Source organism: Talpa europaea (assembly GCF_964194135.1).
Source record: "Talpa europaea genome assembly, chromosome: 3".
In the NCBI taxonomy this organism is placed as follows: domain Eukaryota; kingdom Metazoa; phylum Chordata; class Mammalia; order Eulipotyphla; family Talpidae; genus Talpa; species Talpa europaea.
In genome coordinates this window covers 11,778,845-11,803,016 of record NC_140069.1, presented here as the reverse complement: position 1 = coordinate 11,803,016, position 24,172 = coordinate 11,778,845, and the positions used below count along the sequence as shown (strand labels likewise).

The 24,172-nt window shown below is 37.1% G+C and overlaps 1 protein-coding gene across 2 annotated transcripts in view; it reads left to right on the top strand.

Annotated features, from left to right (window-relative positions):
• Positions 1–2,204: 2,204 nt before the first annotated feature.
• The window catches only part of FAM91A1 (family with sequence similarity 91 member A1), a gene marked incomplete at both ends in the record, with an annotated part of 34,328 nt that continues 12,360 nt past the window's right edge, over positions 2,205–24,172 (top strand). The window contains 15 exons of one of the 2 annotated variants that reach the window (XM_084229618.1): positions 2,205–2,276; positions 7,102–7,186; positions 8,080–8,231; positions 9,831–9,888; positions 10,584–10,651; positions 11,179–11,292; positions 12,476–12,566; positions 13,237–13,299; positions 15,925–16,031; positions 16,529–16,567; positions 17,042–17,154; positions 17,576–17,691; positions 18,491–18,603; positions 18,965–19,051; positions 20,893–21,025. In XM_084229618.1, the coding sequence (XP_084085744.1) occupies positions 2,205–2,276; positions 7,102–7,186; positions 8,080–8,231; positions 9,831–9,888; positions 10,584–10,651; positions 11,179–11,292; positions 12,476–12,566; positions 13,237–13,299; positions 15,925–16,031; positions 16,529–16,567; positions 17,042–17,154; positions 17,576–17,691; positions 18,491–18,603; positions 18,965–19,051; positions 20,893–21,025 (1,411 nt within the window). Of the gene's footprint in view, positions 2,277–7,101; positions 7,187–8,079; positions 8,232–9,830; positions 9,889–10,583; positions 10,656–11,161; positions 11,293–12,475; positions 12,567–13,236; positions 13,300–15,924; positions 16,032–16,528; positions 16,568–17,041; positions 17,155–17,575; positions 17,692–18,490; positions 18,604–18,964; positions 19,052–20,892; positions 21,026–24,172 lie in introns of both variants that reach the window. The other variant, XM_084229617.1, reaches the window with a different exon arrangement.

Below are 24,172 nucleotides of genomic sequence, written 5' to 3'. Positions count from 1 at the left end.
TAAACTAAGCCCCCAAACCCTGAAGTCAGGGGCCAGTCACCGAGAAATCTAATATTGGTCTTCTGGACTCGGGTGCTCAGTTTTGCTCTGAATATCCTTTTAAATAAATTATTCTTTTAGTAAACTTTGCATTCATTTACAGCAGTGATTATTTCAGGCTTCACTTTTGACCCATTATCATTTATTTCCTCTTTCAAATTTCCTTTTTTCTCAGCTGCTTGCTGAATTAGACTCTTCTCTATTCACCATCATCATATTTTCAAAGATCTGTGTATGTTCCTCCCCACTATCCTCTGTCTAGTTTTATTTTTTATATATATTTGTTGATAAAAATATTAACTTACAAGTGTTCTGTCCAATTGCTATAATTGGCTAAACAAGTGGTTTATAGGGATTTTAAAACTACACTGACTTCAACTTTCATTAAACTGAAGTTAGGCTCTGGAAGAATATAGGTTCTTCTATACGTGGAATTATTTTAGTGGTGGGATCTACATTGCTGATTTTGAATGATTTTGAATTGTCTGGAACAGGAAGCAAAATTGTTCAGTGAGTGAGAGCCTGAATTAAGGAATTAAAAGCATGCCTCTGGCATGTGACAACCTTGGGCCCCTGTTGCTCTCTGTCACTATCACTGTGTGATCTTGGGAGCAGTTCAGGCAGCCCTGTCAAGCCTCAATTTCCTTCTCTATGATATCAAGATAACAGTGGAATTATTTCACTATGTTGTGAGAGATAACAATCTATCACAAGTCAAGGGCTTAATACATAGCAGGCAAACAGTATTTGTTGAATTAATGTCTCCTAGTCAGATTTCTCTTTACAGGTATGATGAGGAGGTCTGTACATAGAATTCAAAGCCCTTAGATATCAGCTCTCAGCATTGGATGACACCATGCTGGTATTCCTATGTAAGGGCCATGTGAATGATGTTTGTTTCAGTTTGTTAGACACAATGGGTTTCCTACTCTGCACTAGACTCAACTACTGAGGTAGGTGCATCTTATAAAAACTTCTGAGTATAAAAAGTGTATAGAAAACATTATTGAAAACTGAAAAATAGTTGCAAAAATACTAAACTTGTCTCTGGTTGCTGCCAGTAACAATGGTTGTCTGTTTCCTAAGATAGTGTAACAAATTCTGGAAGAGCCTATCCCCAAAGACCTTCTCTCTGGAATTGAAACAGGCTGGAAAAGTGTGTGTGTGTGTGTGTGTGTGTGTGTGTGTGTGTGTGTTTTGGGGGTGTGGGGGTCAGGGGTGGTATGGAGCAGAAGAAAGCAGTTACCAACAAGCTGCGTGCCAAAGGTTGGCAAGGGTCTTTATCTCCCTTTGAGCCTCCCCTACTTATCGGCACCAGCTATTTGAAATTCCAGCTCTTAGAATCCCTACATTTTAAGACTCTGAGCCTTGGAAGTAGAGCCCAATATTCCCCTTCCACAAAATGGAGGAACAAACTTGGAAGGGTGAAGGATCACCAATTTTGCCACTTCCTGTGATTTCTTGCTCAATTTCGGAAAAAGAATTGATTTATAAATTCTTTCCCAAGCATGGGCCCCGCCCTGGCCCTGGTTCCGGGGTTCTGGGGTGGCAGTGGGGAGCCCCAGGGGCTCAGGGACCTTCCACTATTTGAAGCCAGCCATCACCCCCTTCCGGAGTCTCTTCTCAGTCACCCAACCGCAGTGTCTGTAACCACCAGCTCTTGGGCCACCCACTTTTGGAGAAAGTGGGTCAACAAACAACGACAATGTAAACCCCAGCGCCAGTCTTGACTCCTCCAGGGACTGGAGGCGGGAGACCCGGGCGCCGGCCCGGGCGGTTGGTTACCCGGGTCGCCCAGGACGCCACCTGGTGGCCCCGCCCCTCAGCGTGCAGGGGGCGGTGCCGCACTAGGCTCCAGCCCCGCCCCTCCGGTCGCGCGCCGGCGGGCGGAAGTGACGCGCGCCCAGAGCCATTTCCGGTGGGCCGAAACTAGGAAGAAACTTGGAGCTGCCGTGGCGCCCCTGCTGCCCATCAGCATTGCTCCTGTGCCCCGTGGCCCGGGCGGCGCCGAGCTGTCGGGAGCCCTGGCCATGGGGCAGCCCGGGCCTGCGGCAGCGTGAGGCGCGGGGCGTCCCGCGAGCTCCCCTGACAGGCCGAGGGCGGCGGGCGGGAGGCCGGGAGGCGTCGCTCCTGCCTCCGTGGCGGCGGGCCCGGCGCCCGGCACCATGAACATAGACGTGGAGTTCCACATCCGGCACAACTACCCCTGGAGCAAGTTGCCGGCCAACGTGAGGCAGGTACGGCCGCGGCCCCGCCCCGCCCCGCCGTCACCTGTTTGCCCGGGGCCGCCTCCCCTTGGCGGACGCCCGCCCTTCCCCTGCCGGGGTCTGGGGTCTCGAAGCTCCTCGCCAGCCTGCAGCCCAGGGGAAGAGGGACGACTCCGGGGCCACGGGGGCGGATGGGGGCTGTGGCTCAAAGGAATGGAATAGTGTCCCCCCCGGATTCTCCTGGCGCTTTGCCCGCAGCCCCCATTCAGCCGGGCACCGTTCTAGGTGCCTGCGAAACATTTAAAGCGCGACCCTTGAGCTCCAGAACATCCGGATGGTGAAGGGACGTGACAGATAAATACTTCCCTGGGTAATAGTTCACATGTATCTCCAGTATAGTATATGTGGGCGCACAGAGAAGGCAAGAAGAAATTGTCCAGAGAGTGTTGAGCATGTGTAGAGGAGACATTTAAATTGGATCTTAAAGGACGAATAATGCGACTTAGATAGAGGATTGGAGGGTTTTCCAGGGAAAGGGAAAGTCATTTTAAAAAGCTGAAAGGCGGTGGCTGAAGAGTATCGAGCCACTTGATAGCAACTTGGTATCGTTGGCGTTTGTTGGTGAAACTAGGAGCTCGTGGGGGTGGTGGTAGATGAGGCTGAAGTTAGGGCTGGATTTCGTAGTTTTTTGTTTTGTTGAACTTTATCCTCTAGACAAGATGGGTTTACTTGAGCTGTTCCAACAAGGGAGTGCCATGAGGTTTTTGAGTTAATTCTCAAATGCTTGAGTGTTAGTTTTACTCAGTTGCTTAACAAGTATCTCCTGAACACCTGCAGTGCGCTATGCCTTATTCTAGATGGTGGTAATTTGCAGTCAACGAGGTTAAGACCCTGCCTTCGTGGAGCTTATATTTTAGTAAAAAAAGACAGTAAGTAAATTAATGAATACAACATAACATGTAATGTGTCACGTGGTGGTAAATCTTATGAAGGCAGTGATACCATGCTTTGTGTAGGGCACTCGTTTTATGGAAATTGATCAGTCTTCGTACTCTCCCCAATCTAGGTTGAGAGTGAAATTCTGCTTTCCGTTGGTGCCAGATAATGGTCTGTTTGGCAAGTTTGGGATGGTCTTGGTGTTGGTATTGTAAGGATTTTCTTTGCCTTCTGAGATTGGGGGCTTATTATTTCTAGGAATGAATAATTTAAGTTTCTGGCGGTGCATCATGTATAAGAAAATGTTTTCACTTTAAGAGACTGCAGCTAACAAGAAGGTGAAAGATAAATTTAAGAAACTTAGACTTCTTGTGTGCAAGTGTCTGCCCATGTGGCATTTATCAATATCTTGAACTGGAAGAGCAAAATTCTAAACCTGAGGGAATACCTGTTAAGGAGGAGGAAGGCTTTGTGGCATATCCAAAGACAACTTGAAGAACCAACAACCTTTTCTTTGTTTCCATTGTCTGTTCTTCCTTTCACTAAATAAATAAATAAGTAAATGTAGTATAATGGAAGAAAGATGGATGATTCAGTTATGTTCAGCATGAATAATTGATCTTGATTAGTTTTGGCACAGGTGTTTCTAAACCTGAGACTATAAAAAAAGATCACAGAACAATGTTATTATTTGTTCCAGATGTGACATTGGTTTCTTTTCTGTAAGATAAAAAAAAAAAAAAAATAGCTGTTTTATCTTGGGATAAGCTTCCACTTGTAGAAGGTGTTGCAAAATTCACCTATGCAAGTTATTTCCATGGATTTTCTCTAACCTGGTCGCTGTTCCCCATGCCAAGCTCCACCTTGGATTACAACATCAGCTTTCTATCTGATCTCTTCCCATCAGAATAGGACACATTCCTTCTTTCTTCATAGTTTACTGGGGTGCAGTTTCTAAAATGCAGACCTTTCCTTTCTCTTATACCTGTCTCTTACATGTTACTTGTAGCTCTTTTTTAAATTTCAGCCATTAACTCCTCCAGAAAGGATTCCCTGATCTAAATCCAGAGCAGTTGAACCTCAGCTGTTGTATTTCTTACTCATGGGATTAACCCTTGGCTGTTTCATTTTCTGGTTACAGTATGTATTTTGCTTTTGTGTCTTGAACACCTATCCATAGCTTCTGCTATTTATTTTTGGAGTGAATGAATGATAGTATCAGTCTGAGATTTCTCCGGGGCAGTAAGAGTTCAGTTTAAAAGTTGGCCATATTTCTTGTATGGGAAGAGTTTAACATTATGGATACTAGTGCTTGGATAGAGTTTCCAATAATTTTGATGAGTTTAATTTGGAAATGACTCATTTCCCAGTTTCTGAAAGCTAGTGGAAGGTGACTCAGATTTTAAAGACAAATGTGTTTCAAGCTAAAATTTTATATGGATGATATAAAGTATTTTTATGAAATGATGGCTGTGCTCGACTTTAAAAAATACATTAAAAAATGTGGCTAGGGCCATTATTGGGGTATTTTTCTTATATTCATTGTCCAAAACAATTCATAGTTGTCCAAAACAATTCATAGTTGTCCAAAAATTCATAGTTGTTTTATTTTAGGGGAACTCTTAATGTTCAGGGTTTGTATAATCCAAAAAGCGTCACTTTTTACAAACTCTGTGTTTTGAGGAGGGCGTGTGCACATTGTAATGAGGGTTTGTGCACATTGTAATGAGGGTTTGTAGCAGCAGAGCATCCGATGCACAGCACACTGGGTCTTTTACAGTCTGCACCTATATTGCCTTTTATATGCTGCCCATCTGCATTTGCCAGGCCTGGTGTTTGTTTCTGTAGCCAGCAACTATTACAACTTTTCAGAGTAAAGTGCCCTTTTCCTTAGTTGCCTCCTATAGTAGCAGTAGTGTTTAAAAAATGTGAATGGTGGGAAATTTGAGGTAGGAGTGGGAGAGAAATCATACAGTTTTTATGACAAAAGCAATTATGTTTTATATAGGTGGGTAGTGAAGAATAAAATCAACTTTCTATGTAATTTTTAGATAATTGTGTGTACACATGTGTATTGATTGATCAGAACCTTTCATTATCTACTGCCTAGCACAAAGGCTTAGATGTTTATTGTATTACCAACTATAAATATAACTACAGGGTCCGTATGTTTTATATGAGTGGTTTGATTTACACTTTTTATTCTGTAGTTGCCAAGAATGAAGTTGGAGAGCAAAATGGTTTTAAGGTAGGGTAAATTAAGAGACTTATTTTGAAACAGAAGAAAACCTCAAGTTCAGAAATTGTTAAACTTTTAGCACAATTGTGTGTTGTATGGGTCTGCATGTATGTGTTTTGTTGTTCCTTGAGAAAGAGACCTATTTGTTGGTAGATTTGGAGAAAACTCTTTAAAAGTTTTACAAAAAGCCTGCTATTTTGCATCTCCACTGTATCTTCAGTACTGATCCTGGCTTTGGTGTTACATAGAGGAAGGTAGAGTTTCTCTACAGTGAACTTGAACTACTTTTGTTGAAATAGCTGAAAAATAATATAAGTTCATTCATTTTGGCAATAGTGTGCTTTATGGCTTACCTGTGATTAACTCATTAATATCTGCAGGAAGAAAGATCTTTAATTTCTTACCATCTTGTTCCCTTTACTTAAACTTGCAGTTGGATCCAGTTATGTGCCATCTTATTTAGATGTAGCTTCATCTGTCTTGTGAAGATTATGTAAGGACATTTGTCTTTGTCTTGGCTTTGAAAAACCTTTGAGTAAAAAATATAATGTGCTGAATCCTCTGATCTTTCTGCCAGTGTAAGATGTCTAATTTTATTGAATAGCATGTGGGAAAGACCATACTGGTGACTAGAAGATAGCAGTGGTGTATTCATTAAGAGTGTGGATGCAACTTGAATGTAATGTTGACTATAATCAGGCAGATTTTTTCTTTCTTTCATGAGAACCTAACTCTGAATTCAGAACACTAAATGCATAGCTAGAAGGTTTTTGCTCTTTAAAAAATATAATTCTAGAATTGTTTAAATGTTTTCTAATGAGGCCGTAGATGTTTTTAATGAAATAATCTTATCATTTAGAGCTACATTTGAAATGTATATTCTCCAGAGATCTTAATTTTGTAATGATCATAGTCCTCAGTTGTAATTATCAGACCGGGATCTTTCCTTAGTTATGATTCTTAAATTTAAATAAATGGAGGTGCTAGCATCCCATCTATCCATCCATCCATCCATCCATCCATCCATCCATCCATCCATCCAACACAAATTGAGAGCAGTTAAGAAGGCAGTCTTTTTTTTTTTTTTTTTAAGATTTATTTATTTATTTATACAAGCAGTGGGTACAGTCAGAAGCGCAGGAGTGTGAGAGAATTTACCAGAGCCACAGCAGGGGACGGAACAGGCAGACTGGCGAAATACACTGCTGAGGGGAGCAGTGGGAGGCAGGAGCTGTCTGCGCACCGTGTGGACCCTCACCGGTGGCCGGGGATCAAACCGGTGCTGCAGAGGCTGCAGGCAGCTTTGCAGCTTTGCAGCCCAGCGCTCAACCACTGCACCACCAGGGGAGGCCTGAAGAAAGCAGTCTTACTAAGCAGGACTTAGTTGTTTTGTTAACATAAATGAAATTATACTCCCAGACTGTTCTTTTATTTGATATTAAATATTTTAGGTAATTTCAGTAAGTCCCCCTTTTCGAAAGGCAGGTTGATATTAGACACATTATATTTTTGCCTTTATACCATAGCAGGAAAGTTAGTATAATAAAATTTAAGAAAATCTACTAGAAATAAGAGATGCAGGATAAAATTAGGGGGGCATGGTTTTTAATTTTATGGGACAGAAGAAGTATTGTTTAGTTTAGAAGCTATGTTAAATCTGTGCTTTGAATTTTTTCTTAGAGCCTTGGAAATTCACAGAGAGAATATGAAAAACAGGTTGTCCTGTACAGCATCCGTAATCAGTTACGATACAGAAATAACTTAGGTAAGTAGAAATATTTTACATTGGCTTGCTGATTTATTTTCATAAATCTATCATAACTTTTTTAATACTCATTTCATAATACTGAAATTATTACACATGCAGCCTTTAAGACACTGTGCCACCTAACAACACTTTACAGCGGCAAGGTTATTCTTTCTAATTCTGTTGTAAATTTGTTTTTAGATTTGTTTTACCTGTAGATTAATCTTCATTTAAATGTCCTCTTTTTTGCTTGAGGTCAGAAATTCTGCCAGCAAAGAAGTTCTTAATAATGTTTTACTTTGAATTTTGTTTTTGTCTCCAAGCATTTTCCAAATAATATAACTTTAATGAAAACTCTTTCTTTAATGGAACAAATTATAGTTGGTTCCATTTTATTTAGCTCCCTTTTTTAGAAAATGTTAGCATTTTGTCAAATTATTTTGATTTGTCTGCTCCATTACCGTGCTAGCTTTTCAGACTCCCAGGTGTTACTCAGTTATTTTAAGCACAGTATTTTAAGGGTATTTTTTATATTTAAATGTATTCCATTTATATCTAAAAAACAAAACTAGCAAGAAGTTTTTAAAAATAACCTTGACTTCATTGAAAACCTCTTCAGTTTGGCTATCTTGTAAAGTTGTATAAAAAGGGATTTGATAATTTTTACTATAGCTTACATTTTACATCTTTTTGCTAAAAATTATTTTCCTACTTAATCTGTCCTCTTACTACATTTTACTTTACTGCAAGTCCGTTTCATATGGTATGATTGTCTTCTTCGCTCCAACTTGGATTATCTTATTTGTTTCTTCGAATTTACTTTTCTTTTAAACAAATTATTAGTTTGTAAAGTATTTATAATTAATGCAACTGAAAAAAAAAAAACTGGAAAATTTCCCTCTTTCTCCCAGTTAAACATGTCAAGAAAGATGAACGAAAATACTATGAAGAACTGTTAAAGTACAGTCGAGATCATCTCATGCTATACCCTTACCATTTGTCGGATATTATAGTAAAGGGCCTGAGGATAACACCATTTTCATATTACACCGGGATTATGGAGGTATGTTTACAGAGTACGTGAACCACTGGGAAATGTGAGTGACGACATGTCAGAGACGCTTCGCAGACGGTGACCAGCTCTGTGGTTCTCAGTCGCAGTGGACATAGTTTCTGAGTTTATAGTGTAAAAAGGACTGTTGGTTACAAGTTAACTGTTTTAGTCTCATGTGTACAAGTATTGTCACTAGCATTGTTTTCTCAGTGGAAAGGTAATTCTACTCTGTACTTGAAGGCATTGTTGACCCTTTGTGCTGTCATAACAGTGATTGGTCACTTATGTTAGCAGAGTCGTAGACGTTTTCTTGTTTTTAATATATGAGTAAGGTTGAAAATGCACATGACAGAACTGAATATTCAGCTCAGAAAAATTTAATGTGTTCAACTATTCACTAACTGTAGAAAGAATAAATGATATAAATCCAACATTATGTAATATTTGTGTCAGTAAAAAAGAAATGTCTTAAGGGCTGTGCCTGCTAATCTGTTCCTGTAATTATTAACTTTTAGGCGTACCTTTTAAGTCCTGCATTGAATAACTTTAAATATCAGTTATGCACTGCTTTTAATTGAACTTTGTGTAGAGATTAGCATTGTTTATCTAGAATCCATTTGCTGTTCAGTTATATCTGAGTGTTACTGTTTTGGGCTCAATCTCCACTTTAAGAGCAGAGAGAAGCCCAGAACTAAAGGAGATGGGAACCTCTTTATGATGGGATTTTCTTTACAAGAGCTCCCTTTGCTTTCCTCCTGAGGCCCTTTCTCCACAGGCACTGCTACAGTCTTGTGTCTCCTGTGTCCCTGCACTAGGGTAAAGCTTGAGGTCTGACAGCCCATATTTCTTTTAATCCTTTCTCCCTAGAACCGTGTAGCATAGCGAAGGTGGCAGCTAAGCAGCACACAAGATATTTGTTGCTATCTCTTTGATTATTTTTGTGGTGGTTTCTACAGGTTTAAGGGAAATAGTAGGGGGTGTCTGTGTCCCATTACCGACTTTCAGTTACATCCAGGTTCTTGCTGCCCTCTGGTTTCTGTTCTTCCACTAGTGGGTATAGCCTGGGTTGAAAAATGGGTTTATCCCTGCAGTTAAAAGTTGATTTATTATTGGAAATGGGGGTTGGAAAGAGCTTGGATACTGAGTTTATCTCTGTTGCTGATTAGGACACGCAGGAGCAAAGATGACTAAGTGGTTAAAGTCTTTGTGGTGCATGTGTTAGATGCATGTTGACAGAGCTGTCTTCTGTTATGGCTTCTCAAGGTAGGAGTCTAGGAGCAGGTATGAAGTGTCAGAGGCTGGAACTCGAGCTCTAATAGAGGTATTTCTTGCATAGCTTCCACAGGGCAGAGGTTACAGGGCAGCTGTGTGGGATTCATAGAGAGCTGTGGGAAACCCAGACCTGAAAGTCTGATCTTCCTTGCTAGGTTGGGAACATGTGGTAAGTGCTACAATGTGGCATACATGCTTTAGGTTGCCCAACTCTGATCTCAGTGCTTCATGTAACCATTACTCTTATTCTGTTTGGCTATAGGAATATATATTTTTATACATATTTCTATCTAAGGACATATTGCATTTAAAATTTCTAATTTTTCTCTTTAAAAGGACATTATGAACAGTGAGAAAAGTTATGACTCATTACCCAATTTTACTGCAGCTGACTGTAAGTATTTAATGATGCTGAAGGAGTTAATATTCAGAGTATGTCTGTGTGCAACGTGCACACATGTCTGTCAGTATTGTGATGTATTTTTAATCTGGAATACTTGGAAGATGAAAACAGCAAGCAGCAATATGATGGGAATTTTATCAGGTGATACCAGGCATGTGTAAAATTTAGTCTAAATGTCTAAGAGGATTGTTTGGCAGTGGTAGAATCAGAAAAACAGAGCTAATCTATATATTTTCAGAGACTGAAGTTCTTTCTGTTACTTGGGCTGAGGGAAGAAAACTTGGGCACATTATTTTTGCAGCATGGTATCACAGTTACTAACATAACATGCCGGTTTTTTGTTCCGCTTATTTTAGTGAAGTTATATTGAAAATGTGTTCTAATTCTTTGGGATAAGAAGAAACTTGCTGAAAAGTACTCTTTAACTTCCCAAAATTAGCAAGACTTCTATTTTTTAAAAATGTTCTTAGTTAGCATTGTCAGAAGTTAATATTCATCTTTTCCAATCTCATTCTCAGTTTGGTTTTCTTTTATATTTTGATTGACTAAATCCTTTTAATTTGATACTGATTGTCAATCAGTAATCAAAAGAACAAAAGCCATAGGTTTTTTCCTAGAAGATTTGTCACTGTACTGACATTTCAGAATATATTAAATGTTTTTAAAGGAAAGACTCTTTCTTTCAGGTCTGAGGCTTCTTGGCATAGGAAGAAACCAGTACATTGATCTGATGAATCAGTGTAGGTCGTCAAAAGTAAGTTAGTTGTTTACCTATTTTTCCTAATGTCTTGTTCTCCTTATCAGACAGTTGGATTAACTTTTTAAAGTAGAAATAATAATGTCTTTGATTAGATAAAATATGCGTAATGTAGAAACAATACAAAAACAACTCAGTCTTCTCTAAGTTAGAGCATAAGTGATTATTGAATTAAAAATATTTGGCGCATAAAACATTTATTTTTAAAAATTAGTTACACTTCACTGATTTCCTTTTGTGCTTATTCCACTCCCAGGACTCACTTAATGGATGACATATTTTCCAAACGCATTTTTGCCTTCTGGGTTTTATTTGAATTTCTGGGTTTAGATCCAGATTATTAATTCGTTTTTGAAGCAATTTACTTTGAAATAATTTGAGAGTGACTTTCTCCCTTCAATTATTTAAGATCTTTAAACAGGAAGATTTAAAAAGTTATTTAGCTTGTTAGATTCTTATGCTTGATAAAAAAAGAAAGTAATAATTAGGTTCATTAAAAATTCTCAGTGTTTGTACCATTGCAGAAATTTTTCAGAAGGAAAACAGCTCGTGATCTTCTACCAGTGAAACCAGTGGAGATTGCCATAGAGGTGTGGTGGGTGGTGCAGTCTGGATATATCACAGAAGATGACATAAAGGTAGATGTCCTTAAAAATTAAGCATAGAATTTTTATATTGTAAAAAATATTTCATAATTTAAAAAAATTTAAAGAAGGGCACTATTTGGTTTTCTCGAAAAAAATTAAATTCAGAAATTTCAGTGACCTATGTAGGCTAGAGTATTGTTGAGTTTCAGAAATACTGTAATAATGAGGAAGGCTTGACTTCACTCATTAAAATCTGGGGATTTTAATTAGATAAAAGTTTTAGGTCAAGTGATGTGATACTGCAGCTCTCAACATTAGCTAGCACTTTTGACCACTCCTGTGTACTAAATGTGCCAGGTGCTATTCCAAGCACTTTATATTGTCTCACTTGAGTCTCATAACAGTCCCAGAGGTGTGTGTTTTTTGTACCCCATTTCATGTATGAAGAGAGTGAGCACAAAGAAGTGCAGTAAGGGCTCAAGTCGTCATGGAGTAAAGGTCCAGGAGTTGAACCCAGGCTGTTTGCTGTGGATACTCTGTGCTGAAGTGCCTGACTGAAGTAGGAAGTGTTTTGATAGGGGGATAGTGTCAAGAAAAAGGGAAATTATATTCTTTGTTATCAGACCACATTTGATTAAAGCTTACGCCTTTCAGGAGAGAGGTTGATTTAGAGGAAAGGGGTAGAGTGAGAGGAGCTAAAGACCAGATTATATCACGATGTGGTTGAAGGAATGTAAGTGAGTATGTGGGCTTTCTTAGTTTGCATTTTGTTTTACGCCAAAGGAGAGATTAAACCCAGTGAGTGGAAGTCTTCAAATTTTTGCTTCGGATAACTTCCTAAACTTCCTGACAAAGCTGTGAATATGTTTCATAAGATAGTGAACTTCTTGTCTCACTGATGACACTGTGAAGTTTGAGTAAACTTCTGATTTGAGAATTTCTGGATTATGTGGATCAGATTCCAAATTCCAGTTGGTATTTTTAGTGAACAATTATTTGTACCAGCAAATACTAATAGTTACTTTGTTCTTTTCTGTTGGAAGCATTCTTTGGCATCTTAATTAAAGAGTATAAGCATAGCTTTTTTGTTAGCATTCTGAGTGACAAATGAAAAAAATATGTAGTTCACTCAACTAATGACAAAATCATTGGCTTAAACATTAATAGATCTGAAGACACTTATGAATTAGTTAATGTGGACAGAACTTAATTGGAAATATTTTGCTTTTCTTAGATATGCACTTTGCCTGAGAAATGCGCTATTGATAAGATCATCGATGCGGGCCCTCAACTCTCTGGATCACTAGATTACAATGTAGTACATAGTAAGTGGTTAGTAGAAAAGGTCTTCTGTCAACATAAAACTTGTTTTAAACCATCAACAACTAATAATATTTATTTTATCAATTAGACAAGAATAGTAATATTTCCTAAGGCTTGGGATTGCTTGCAATGTGACATTAGTTCCTTGTTTTCCAGTGTGGCTATAATTTGTCACAGCCACTAGAAATTTATACAAATAGGGCCTCCCTGGTGGCGGCGCAGCGGTTGAGTGCTGGGTAGTGAAGCTGCCCGCAGCCTCTATAGCACCGGTTCAATCCCTGGCCGCTTGGTGAGGGTCCCATATGGCGCGCAGACCTCTCCTGCCGCCCGCTGCTCCCCTCAGCAGTGTGTTCTCATTCTGCCTGTACTGTTTACCGCTCTGGCTCTGGTGAATTCTCTCACCCTCCCTGCTTCTGACTGTACCCAGTGCTTGTATAAATAAATAAATAAATCTTTAAAAAAAAGAAATTTATACAAATAACTTGTAAGGAGAAAATTGAAGGAAAATTTGAAGGAAACTGAGATTTGAAAACTTCAATATAATTCTTTTTTCTATTTTATTATTTTCATGTAGCATTCAGTTATAAGAATATGGGGGAAAAATCAATGTTTTTAAATATATAACTATGTTTAATAAAGTTCATCTAAATCAAGGTAATTTTGCTTCTGTAGGTTTATATAACAAAGGATTTATTTATTTGGACGTACCAATATCTGATGACAGCTGTATAGCGGGTGAGTAGGTGTTTGCCTTGAATGACTTCTTGAATGACTTCTAGGTGCTGGGCATTACATGTCACTCTAATAAGTTAAATACAAATAATTTTAGTGCTTTTCAAAAAATGTTTCTTCTTTATCACATTTAAATTGTAACATTTAGATTCTTTATTTTCACTTATATTTAATTTGTTGTACACAGTATATTGAAGTAATAGAAATCCAGAGTAATTTTCTCACAATCTCAGATCAGTTCAATTTTTTTTTATAAATTCATATCACCTTTAGTCCTGTTCATTGCATAAGTTTTTGCATTTATTCAAAAATATTAGAGAATCTTATGTTCTTATTCACTTAACATGTCTGTGTCTTTCATGTTGCTGCTGTCTTTTTTGTCTTTACATACTCCCTTTCTCCTTCACTCACCTCTTTTAAGTTAAATCAATATTAAGACTTTTGTGTATTTCCTGTTATACCTTATGGTTCTGTCAGTTTATTGAATGATTCCTCTTTTGCTGGTTATCTGGTTATTTAGGTTATTTCTAGTTTTTTGCTGCAGTCATGATGCAGTTAACATCCTTGAATACAGACTAGGGCTTTTTTCTGTTGGTTAGATTTCTTACCAATTTGTAAGGCCACTTATTAATAGTCATCTCTGACTGTTCCCTAAATTGGAATGACCTGTGAAAGTAAGGCAGTTTGACAACATGGTAGCTATCAAATTCAGTACAAAACACCTGGCAGTGATTTCACAGGAGACATTTCAGACATGTTTCAACGCATTATAAGCACTGTGGGTAATTGAACAATGTGGAGGAGAGATAGTCTTTGAAGAAAACAAACATGAGTCTATTGTTAAATATATTTATTACATTGTATCATACTTTATGCTTATTCATTTTATGTCAAACCTTTTATAGTTTCTTGGTTTCTGTTTTGCTTGAATAGAATACTTTTAGGATCTATAGTCTAAAAAGTCTTTAAAACTTACAATTGTCATTTACATTCAAATCTGTGACTTGGAACTTATTTTCATATTTGATCTGAAGTAAGGTTTCTTATTTGGCTAACCAGTAGCATTTGGTTAAATGCTGCCGCTATTTTTTCGATAACTTACTACTGCTGAATGATGGTATAACTTTTCCATACACTGAATTCCTATCTTACTGGATCTAATTCTGTCCTTTTTTTCTTCACCAATTTATTTTTAAGCCATATTATTTTAATTACATTGACTTCAAATAATCTTTAATATTATCTTTCCTTGTAAGTCTTTACATATATGACTCTTTGGACTATTCCCAGGTATTTTTCCTTTGTTTATTTATTTTTGTTAATAATTTTTGAGTAACATTTTATGATATAAAATTCTAAATTTCTAGATGAGTATAATGCAAGACCTGTCTCCCGCCTTTTCCTTTGCCACCCAATTTGTCTTTTAGCAACCACTGTTAAATGACTAATGCAGCCTTCCAGAAGTATACTGTGTACATGCTATTCCATATCTTTTCACATAGATTTGCCTCTTTCTTTTTGTCTGGATGTAAATTGTGTATTTCTAACCTTGTAGTGCCTTGGTTTCATCATCTCTAAAATAGGGGTACAGTATTGAACAATTCATGGGGTTAGAAGGAGTAAATGAAATTGTATATATAAAGTACTTTGGCAGTTTCTAAAATGTAACTTTTGATCCTTAACAAATTATTGGATGACTGGAAATATAGGTAGAAGATGACATAATGAGATCTGGAAAGTGAATATCCTATCCTAAGTGTGGTTTTTCTCAATATTATCATTCTAACCAGTTGAAATTTGTCTTTTTCTTTCTGTTGGCAATAATTTAGGTTTTGGGTACAATTAATGGTATTAGGGCTGGGGGAACCCAAGGCTACCCAAGTCCTGCTATGGCCTTGGCATTCCTTCCCAGGGAGTGGGTAGAGCATGCTAGTAAAAGACTTTAGGGCATGTGGACTCGAGAGATGGAGAGAAGTGAGTGTGAATCAACTTTCAACTATCAGATGGAGAGCAGTGCTTGGGTGTCTCCTCTGCTGAAGAAAGTTTTGACATTTTGCTGTTGAGGCCACTGATGAGGATACAGAATAGAAAGCCCCCCAGGGTAGATTACAGCAGTGATTGCTGGAAGACAAGTCACACAAGTGAATTTCCTGTCTTCTCAGGACAAAGTTGAATAATGGGGAAAGGCAGCTAGCCAATACTTTGACCCGCCTGGCTTCACGACTCTTTGTTGTCGTGCTTTGCTTTTCCATTTTATCTTGTTTAGCCTGCCTGTCTTACCATTATGAATCAGTCTTGCCATTATGAATCAGTCCCAGACCCCTTGATTTGCTAACCAAGTTCATGTTTTCAGCACTTCCTCAGCTTTAGTAATGCTGGGAGGTCCACGGGGATTATAACACTTGTAGGATTTGTGCCTTCCCAGCAGAGTCCTTGCTTTGTAGACAAGGTTGTACATAGTCTTAATGTTGAGAGTTTTAGAAAACTTGCTATGGTATAGATAAAATAAATCAAAGCTGAAATCTTTCCCTAAATAAGAGTCTTCTGTTTTTTGAATTGATACTTAAATGATACTTTCTTGTGTTATGAAATTACAACACTGAGGAAAGTCTGTTTTGTTTATTTTAGTTCCTCCTCTTGAAGGTTTTGTAATGAATCGAGTGCAAGGTGATTATTTTGAAACTCTACTCTATAAGATATTTGTTTCAATAGATGAACATACTAATGTTGCAGAGGTAAGTATGACAATTTCTAATGAAAGAATTTAACCTCAGGATTATACGTGTAGAAAGTAGTAGGTAAAATTAATTATATGATTAAGATGTTTTTAAAATCTACACATGTGTAGCTCAGCCTATGATATACTTGAATCATTATTCTTAAGTCACTTTCTGCATATATGTATTACTTTTTAGTTAATTTATAATTTGGTGATTAGCTTTATATATAACTTTATAGTGAAAGAATTATAGACGAGTGATCTAGGAGTTTTCTTATTTTAAATGAGACAAGATTAAAGAGTCAAGGAATCTTAAATTGTTATGGTTACTACCTGGATTCATACTGCTCTTAGCATCTTAGAGATATGGAAAGAAGGAAGTTCTGATTTTCAAAATTTATTCATTCTTCCAGTTCATAATTTAAAATAATGCTGATTGTGGTTAAAGAGTTGATTACAATTATGTAATATGCTGGTAATTCTAAGAATGTTTAATAATATTTTCTTTTCCAGCTTGCAAATGTCCTTGAGATAGACTTATCCCTGGTTAAGGTAGGTACTTTTTATACCCTCTCTTCTTATAAATACTGAAGGTGTTTTATTGCAGATTTTTGTCTAGATAGGTTTCTGAGAAAGAGAAACAGCGAGATTCTCACTAGCTGTCAGAGGGAGTGTGTACAGTGAGGGGTGCTTGCAGAGATAGATGAGAGCGCAATAAGCATCTTGAAGCTGACTTCCATGCTAGGAAATAAAATGAGCACTCAGACACTCTGTGGAGTGGGAAGTGGGCTGATCATTTTCTTGTGATGAGGTCAGTTAAAACAACAAGACCTGTTTTGCTGTGGGCCCATATAACGAGAGCCATGATCCCGGAGAATTCAAAGCTCCCCTTCTCCTGTATGTGAAGACCTGAAAATTGTTTTCTTTAGTTATGGGATGAAAACGTTTGCGCATCACTCTTAGCATATTGTAGGCACTCTTGTATCTTGACAGAGATGATGCTCATTTCTTTATTATTCCTTTCAGAATGCTGTCTCAATGTATTGCCGACTGGGCTTTGCCCATAAGAAGGGACAAGTAATAAATTTGGATCAACTTCATTCATCATGGAGGAATGTTCCATCTGTAAACAGATTAAAGTAACTCATTTATTTAGTATAAGTTACTAGTTTCCTTTTAAAATAAGTATTTGTTTTTTCATAGAGAAGCTTTACTTCGTCAGCCTGTAAACTGAGGTGAATTTTATACACTATTCACTTTTAATCTTTTGAGTGTGATAAATCATTTTTAGAATCTGATGAAAACTGAGAGTCCATCCCCCAGAAGAAAGCACATGCAATATTTTGCACATAATTTTAAAGGCTTCTCAAATTACCTGAAGCCTATCCATGTGTCTCGGCTAAGAACCGTTGTGCAAAGCATTTTTGGGCTTCAGCTCAATTTTGGGCATGACTATAAGACTAGATTTAGATGGATGTTCATAATTTATGACTTCAGTAGCTATTTTTACATAAGATCATTTTTGTGATTTTAAAAAGTGAATATTTTCTTCATTAATAGGAGTACTTTAGATCCACAAAAGATGCTGCTGTCGTGGGATGGCGGGGAAAGTAGGAGTCCCGTGCAAGAGGCATCGTCAGCTACTGACACTGACACAAATAGCCAAGAAGACCCAGGTTAGCAGTGACTGGTGTAATTTAGAGTCTGTAGATGTGGTATGTGTACCCACACACCTTTCCAGACATGCAGTGGTTTTACAGTTTTGTCCTAGATTTCGTTCAGTTTGCAGTCCTTGAATACTTTCCTCATGTTTGGGGCACTGTGTTAAGTCTTAGGGATGCAAAATTTACAAGACTGTGCTGCTTTCCTTCTGAGAGTTCTAGTTAGAGAGAGGGAAGGTAGTGTAAACAAGAACCACAGTGGTGTGAGAAGTGTCCTGGTGCTTGTGGGGAGCAGAGGGGAAGAGACCCTTTACTGCTTGGAAAGGTTGGGAAAGTCTTCATGGAGAATAAATGAATGAGAACTTGCCAGCCGGTGAGCAAGGGACGGCCTTAGCATGGACTATGTATAAAGGGGGGGCAAAATATTGTGGATGGAGGGGCACGTGGTTTTATGTTGAGGTGGGAAAGTGGGAAAGGAGCACGGCTTCTGCCAGATAGTTCTGTTAACCGAGCCAGCTGGCGTGTCTGCAGAGGTTAGGCCAGTTGTGCTTATTAATTTGATATTATCACGTCCTGGTTAAATGTTGGTTTCAAGAAATTTACTACAAAAGTGAATTTGCCTTATCATTTTTTTTTTCTTTAAATTTTCTCCATTGGTTGTAGGTAGGACTCAGGTCTCTTATGGTTATTAAAACATTGCTAATATTTAATTATGTACTTTTTGTGTATTAAATAAAGCTGCACTTTCTCATTATAAGTGATAAGCAAAGAATTTTCATTGATTTGACTTTAAATTATAATTTTTTTTCCCCAGCTGACACAGCCAGTATAAGCAGTTTGAGTTTGTCTACAGGATATACAAAGCGTATTGCATTCCTCTTTGACTCAACCCTTACTGCTTTTTTAATGATGGGAAATCTTTCACCAGTAAGTCAAAATATGAAATAAGAAAATGTTTAAATATGAGAATGTTTCAATTAAAGATTAGATGTAATGTATAAAGTACTTCAATATTTTAACATCTTTTTCTAAGTGCTAGATTTATTCCTGAAAACTCAGCTGACTTTGTATTTCTTAGAGGAATCTTAGTGACTTTTTAGTAGGGCTACTTTTATAATTAGCAGTATCCATCCTTCACCTCACTTCACTCATCCTTTAGCTTACATGTATTGGAAAGAAAATGTATGTATGTTACACTTGGCATAAAAGGGAGAAATTAGAACTTTTGTAATAGGCACTTATAGAATAGTAGGGTATATTTTAGTTTTTTTGCTTTTGTCTACTGCAGAACTTGAAAAGTCATGCCGTCACAATGTTCGAAGTTGGCAAACTCTCAGATGAATCTTTGGACAGCTTCCTTGTTGAACTGGAAAAGGTAAATCTAGATTGCCTATTAGGGGATGTCAAGATATTTGGAACCTTTCTTGCTTTATAAAACATGACATAGGCCTTTTGGTTGACTGTGTAGAAATATTTATATATCCTTTTCATTCCTACCTCTTTCCCTACCTTAATGCTGTGGCAGTTGTGTCGGCTTAAACATGAACATTCATTGAGTGGATGAATGAAGACTGATTTTAAAAGTTATGTGTCTGCCTCATTTAACTCTTGGCATAAGTCGATACAATGAAGAAGTGTTGTATAGAAATCTTACTCTGACATTTTTTAAGTTGCAATTTTCTAAAAAGACCTTTTTTTTCTGGTATGACTCATGTTTTCTCTTAAGTGGTTTATTAGATGTTTCTGTTCCACTTACCTAAAATCTGGAACAAGTGTCTCTGTATCATTATGTCCGTTCTCATAATCCCTTTAGCATCTTGAAGACTTCAGTTGTGCTTTTCTTAACCATCATTTCCCTCTAAGAGTATAGTGCTGGTTTTCCTTCGCTCTAAAGCTTGACTGTCCTTTTTGGTGTTTTTTCATTCTCTGGATATTTTATTCTGTTCTCTGCCTTTCTTTATGCAAACAGTTTGTGTGCCTAATCTGTTCCCTGACTCATAATTTTGGTGCCTTTTGCTTAAGTGATGAATTGAGTATATTAATCGTGCTGTTTTGATGATTCTGTAATGTCTCTGTAGCTAAAGATGCAATTGCTTTTTCGCTGTTCCTTCTCCATGGGACTTGTACTGTTTTTTTGTGCAGGAATATATTTGAGATAATCATTGTTATTAATTCATCTTTTACTTTTTTATCTTTATTCTGTCAGTGCTTTTTATTATCTTGTTAGTCCCAGTTCTTAACTGTGGCAGCTTTTGCCTGTTAACTTTTTATTATGTTCTAGCCCATTTTAAGTTGTTTCCCTGATTTTTATTTTTCTCACCTCAGATAAAAGACTACAAGTAATGTAGCAAATTGGAAGATCACTTTTGCTCTTTTATTTAGTCTGTATATATCTGTATTTTTTTTTAGCCACATAGTCATTCTTGGAAAAGCTTTTTAGTCTGAAATTTAACTCTTAAAAATGGTTTCTTAGCTATTTTTTGGAAAGCCTGATCTTAATAAAATTTAATTGATTGATCTTGCTAAATTAATGCAAATCTAGTTGGTTATTCCCCACTGTAGACTTGTCCTTCCATTTTCTATGTTGTTTTGGCGTGGTTTGTTTTTATATATTAAGCAGGTGACTGACTCAGTGCCAGAAGAGCATGCATTGAAATGTAAGCCCAGTAAAGACAGGGGTTTGTTTAGTACTCTCTGCTTACATCCCGGACAGATCATAGCACATAGTAGAGACTTAGTGACTCACTGAATGAACCTGAGCTGTGTATTCAGCGATGATGAACTGACAGATTGACTTTTTCCCAGTGTCTTTGTAACTGGTGATAAGAATCTATGAATGGGGTGATGAGAATTAGAGGCATAATTGGTGACATGGATTGGAGTACTTTTCTGGATAAGCAAAATAGAGGTCTTTACAGTTTTTAAGCACGCTATTGGAATCATATATGGGACATATAACTTATATAATAGTATAATTTAGCAATATTCAACTGCTACAATTTTTTAGTCTTACTTGGAATAATTTCTATCACTTTCAAAGAAACAGTAAAATGGTAACTGACATTAAGGTTAATATTTGTTTCAGTATTACTTGGGCAAGTTTTTGATCTACTGATTTTTTAAAAATGTGTCAATCTTTTCACACTATGATTATACATTAGAACGAATAGCATGAAGAATGGTATTTGATGGAGACTCTGTTTTCTCTTGGTTTAGGTTCAGAGCACTGGTGAAGGAGAAGCCCAGAGATACTTTGACCATGCACTTACTCTGAGAAACACAATTCTGTTTCTGCGTCATAATAAAGACCTAGTTGCGCAAACTGCACAGCCCGACCAACCCAATCATGGTATGACTGATAGCCTTGATTTTGAAATCATGATCCTATGGAGCTTCTTTCTAAAAAATTAAACAGACCACGCTTGCTTATTTTAATCCATTTCGTGTAGATAGCATATTGAATTTCTAACTAGAGGTTTATTTTGTGAATTTCTTTGTGTGCCAGTTGTTATTTACCTTATTTCACTTTTTCTCCTCCTCTTTGCCACTCAGTGCTGTGAGACACATTCCATACCTAGTGACTCAGTTCTGCAGCCTTAACATAAACCTGCTTCAGAGTTATGCTTCAGCAGAAGTACACATGGTTACTTGCTGGCACTGTTTTTGAGATTATTCATAAATAGGAAAAATGAGACTATTCAGTTACTAAATGCCACAGCTCTGCAGCACTTCTTGATAAGCATTTATTGATAATAATTCTTTGGTTACCAAATATATGCTCATAAAATCTAACAGTGAGTGGTACAATTTTGAAGATGTCTTTGGAAGTAAAAAATTCTAGAATTTCTGGGACTTTTTAGTGACCCAGAGATAAAGGGTTAGAATATTTGAAATATTCTGGTATAGCTGTCTTGAAATATATTGTCCTTTCCTGCTGTCATGAGGTCTGAAAACCGGTATATGTAACTCATTTTATAGAAAATTGAAATATAGGAAATCCTTGCAAAATATGGGTCTTTACAGTTTTTAAGCACGATATTGGAATCATATATTGGACATACTAACTTGTATAGTAGTATAATTTAGCATTATTCAACTGCTAAAATTATTTTTGGTTTTACTTGGAATAATTTGTCACCTTCAACGATGTAGTAAGATGGTTACTGTATCTCCTGCCCAGTTAGTCATTAAAGTTCTATGATTAATAAGTGGGAGAACTGGGGCTTCAGTCTTAGTCTCTTGCATGGTTTTCCACTGTACTGTCCCTTATATTATCTTCTCTTGAACTCCAAGCTTTCTGTTGGTTTTTCAAAATTACCTGTTTTGCTTAGTGGTCTGGACTAAAGTTTACTTTTCACAATGAATAGTCTCTTACCATCAAGTTAGTTAAGTGGTCAGTCTAAGTCTATTCTGTATGAAAATAACTAAATATAATTCTGACCTCTTTAAGGTAGGTTTAATAGTTGACTGTTTCTGGCACAAGTTGGAACTTTAATTCCTTGGAGTAATTGTCATTAACCTCTCCCCATAAGAATTAATCCACAATTATTTGTGAATGTTTCATTCTTTTAGCCAGTCTTTCTTGATTGGGGCTCCTTCTCATCAGAATCACAAACCACAGAAAGTATTTGACTATTTCTCAATTTTTCTATTGATGGTACCTAACTATTATAGTGCCATCTTAGATGCATAGAAAAGGAAGAAGGTCTTATTTATACAAAGACTAAATTAGCACATTAAGAAAGTTGTCTTCTATAGTTGCTAGATATGACCACTTAGATATTCTGTGTTATTTGTGTTTTAAGCATTTTTTTTTTAAGGAAAGAATTTTCTTTTTATGATACTAATAATTTGCAGTTTGAGTTTATGTGGTAGTAGTCACTATATTAGCCACTTGGTAGTCACCATAAAGTCAAAAGCCTTGTGATATTGTTAGCCAGACATTTGAGGACTAGTTAGTAATCTCTTGGTTTTAGATAGCCTAAGACATTGCTTTAAAAATAAAAGCAATGTGTGATCTAATTTGTTCTCACTTTATAAGTATGATTTTTTCTCCTATAATCGTTGTCTTTAAAAAGACATCTCTCCTAAGATCAGTACAGGTCGGACATAAAAGTCACTGTTTATAATTTGGCAGTCTAGTCCAGGCTCTACCCTCTGCCCCAGCCAGACTGTTTTCTGGACATTTCTAGAGAGGCTTTGCGCTCTTGCCTGCACCTTGTTCTCCAGATGTGGTCCAGGTGCTCTTCTGAGCCTTGTATCACTGTCATGCCTCCATTAAATCACAGATTCCTGATTTTTAAAAAATTTTCTTGGGAAAATATCTTAAATTTACAAAAAAATTTAAGAGGGAGTATAGTAGAATTACTTTTAGTCTAGAATTTGGGAGTAAATTGTGTATTGTGACTTTTTTCTCTTCTGAATTATTTTTTAAGAATAGGGCTATTCTCTTATATCAACTTCAGAAGACTTAATATTGCTCCAATAATTTGCCACTCATATTCCAGTTTGTCAGTCAGGCCAATAATGTCTTAATGATATTTTTTCCCCCTCAAGTACAGGATCTTGTTTAAGATCAGGTTTTGTAGAGATACGGGCACGTAATTTAGTGGAGAAAAAATGAAAAAGAAAGACATCAGCTTTTGCATGTAACTGTCGAATCTCTTTATTCTGTAACAGATCTATAACCATCGTTCTTATTTTTAAGTATATTGTATCTTTATGTTACACTGGAAAATTTCTCATCTCTGTTACATCATTTCCTGTGTCTAGAATATTACATAAGTAATAGTGAGTCCTTCTAGAGGTGTGACATCTAGAGGCATGTGATTTCCATCTGCCTGCCCAGCGATGATGTTAATTCTGATCACCCAGTAAATGGGTTGTGTGCTTTCTCCACTGTGTAGTTAACGACTGCCCTGCCACCTCAAGACACACGCCACTTATAAGTAATATACAGGCAGACCAGGCGGATGTCCTCCTAGATTCAGCAGTGATTCTCACCTGACCCGTTCTTTACTGTGACTGTTGAAAATTCATCATTTTTCCCTCAACTCTAGCACTTCTTTTGGACGAGGCATTCTTTTATAGTCTCTGTATGAATTCCTTTTTCAGTGGTTTACAGTTAGGTATTACTGTGTCAGTTATTTTTATGCTACATTTTCCTCAGATTTTGCCAGTGGGATTCCCTTCAAGCTGACGCCTCTCTCTTTGTGTAATGCCTTCATCTTTAAAAGATTTGGTTTCGGTGGAGGGAGTAATTTCTTGCTTTCTGACAACAGCTCTGTTATACTTCTACTCCAGCCCAGAATCACTTTTTTTTTGGAGGCCGATTTCTTTACTGGTAAATGATAATCAAGGCCAAGATCATGGCACTAGTCGTGCCCCGTGCTTCTAGGCCTTTTCAGTAATTGTCCATAATAGGTTATTTATTTCTTTAGATTCATTCTTTTTCGAAAGGGAAGAGGGCTAACTCAATCTTCTGAAGTTCTTTCAA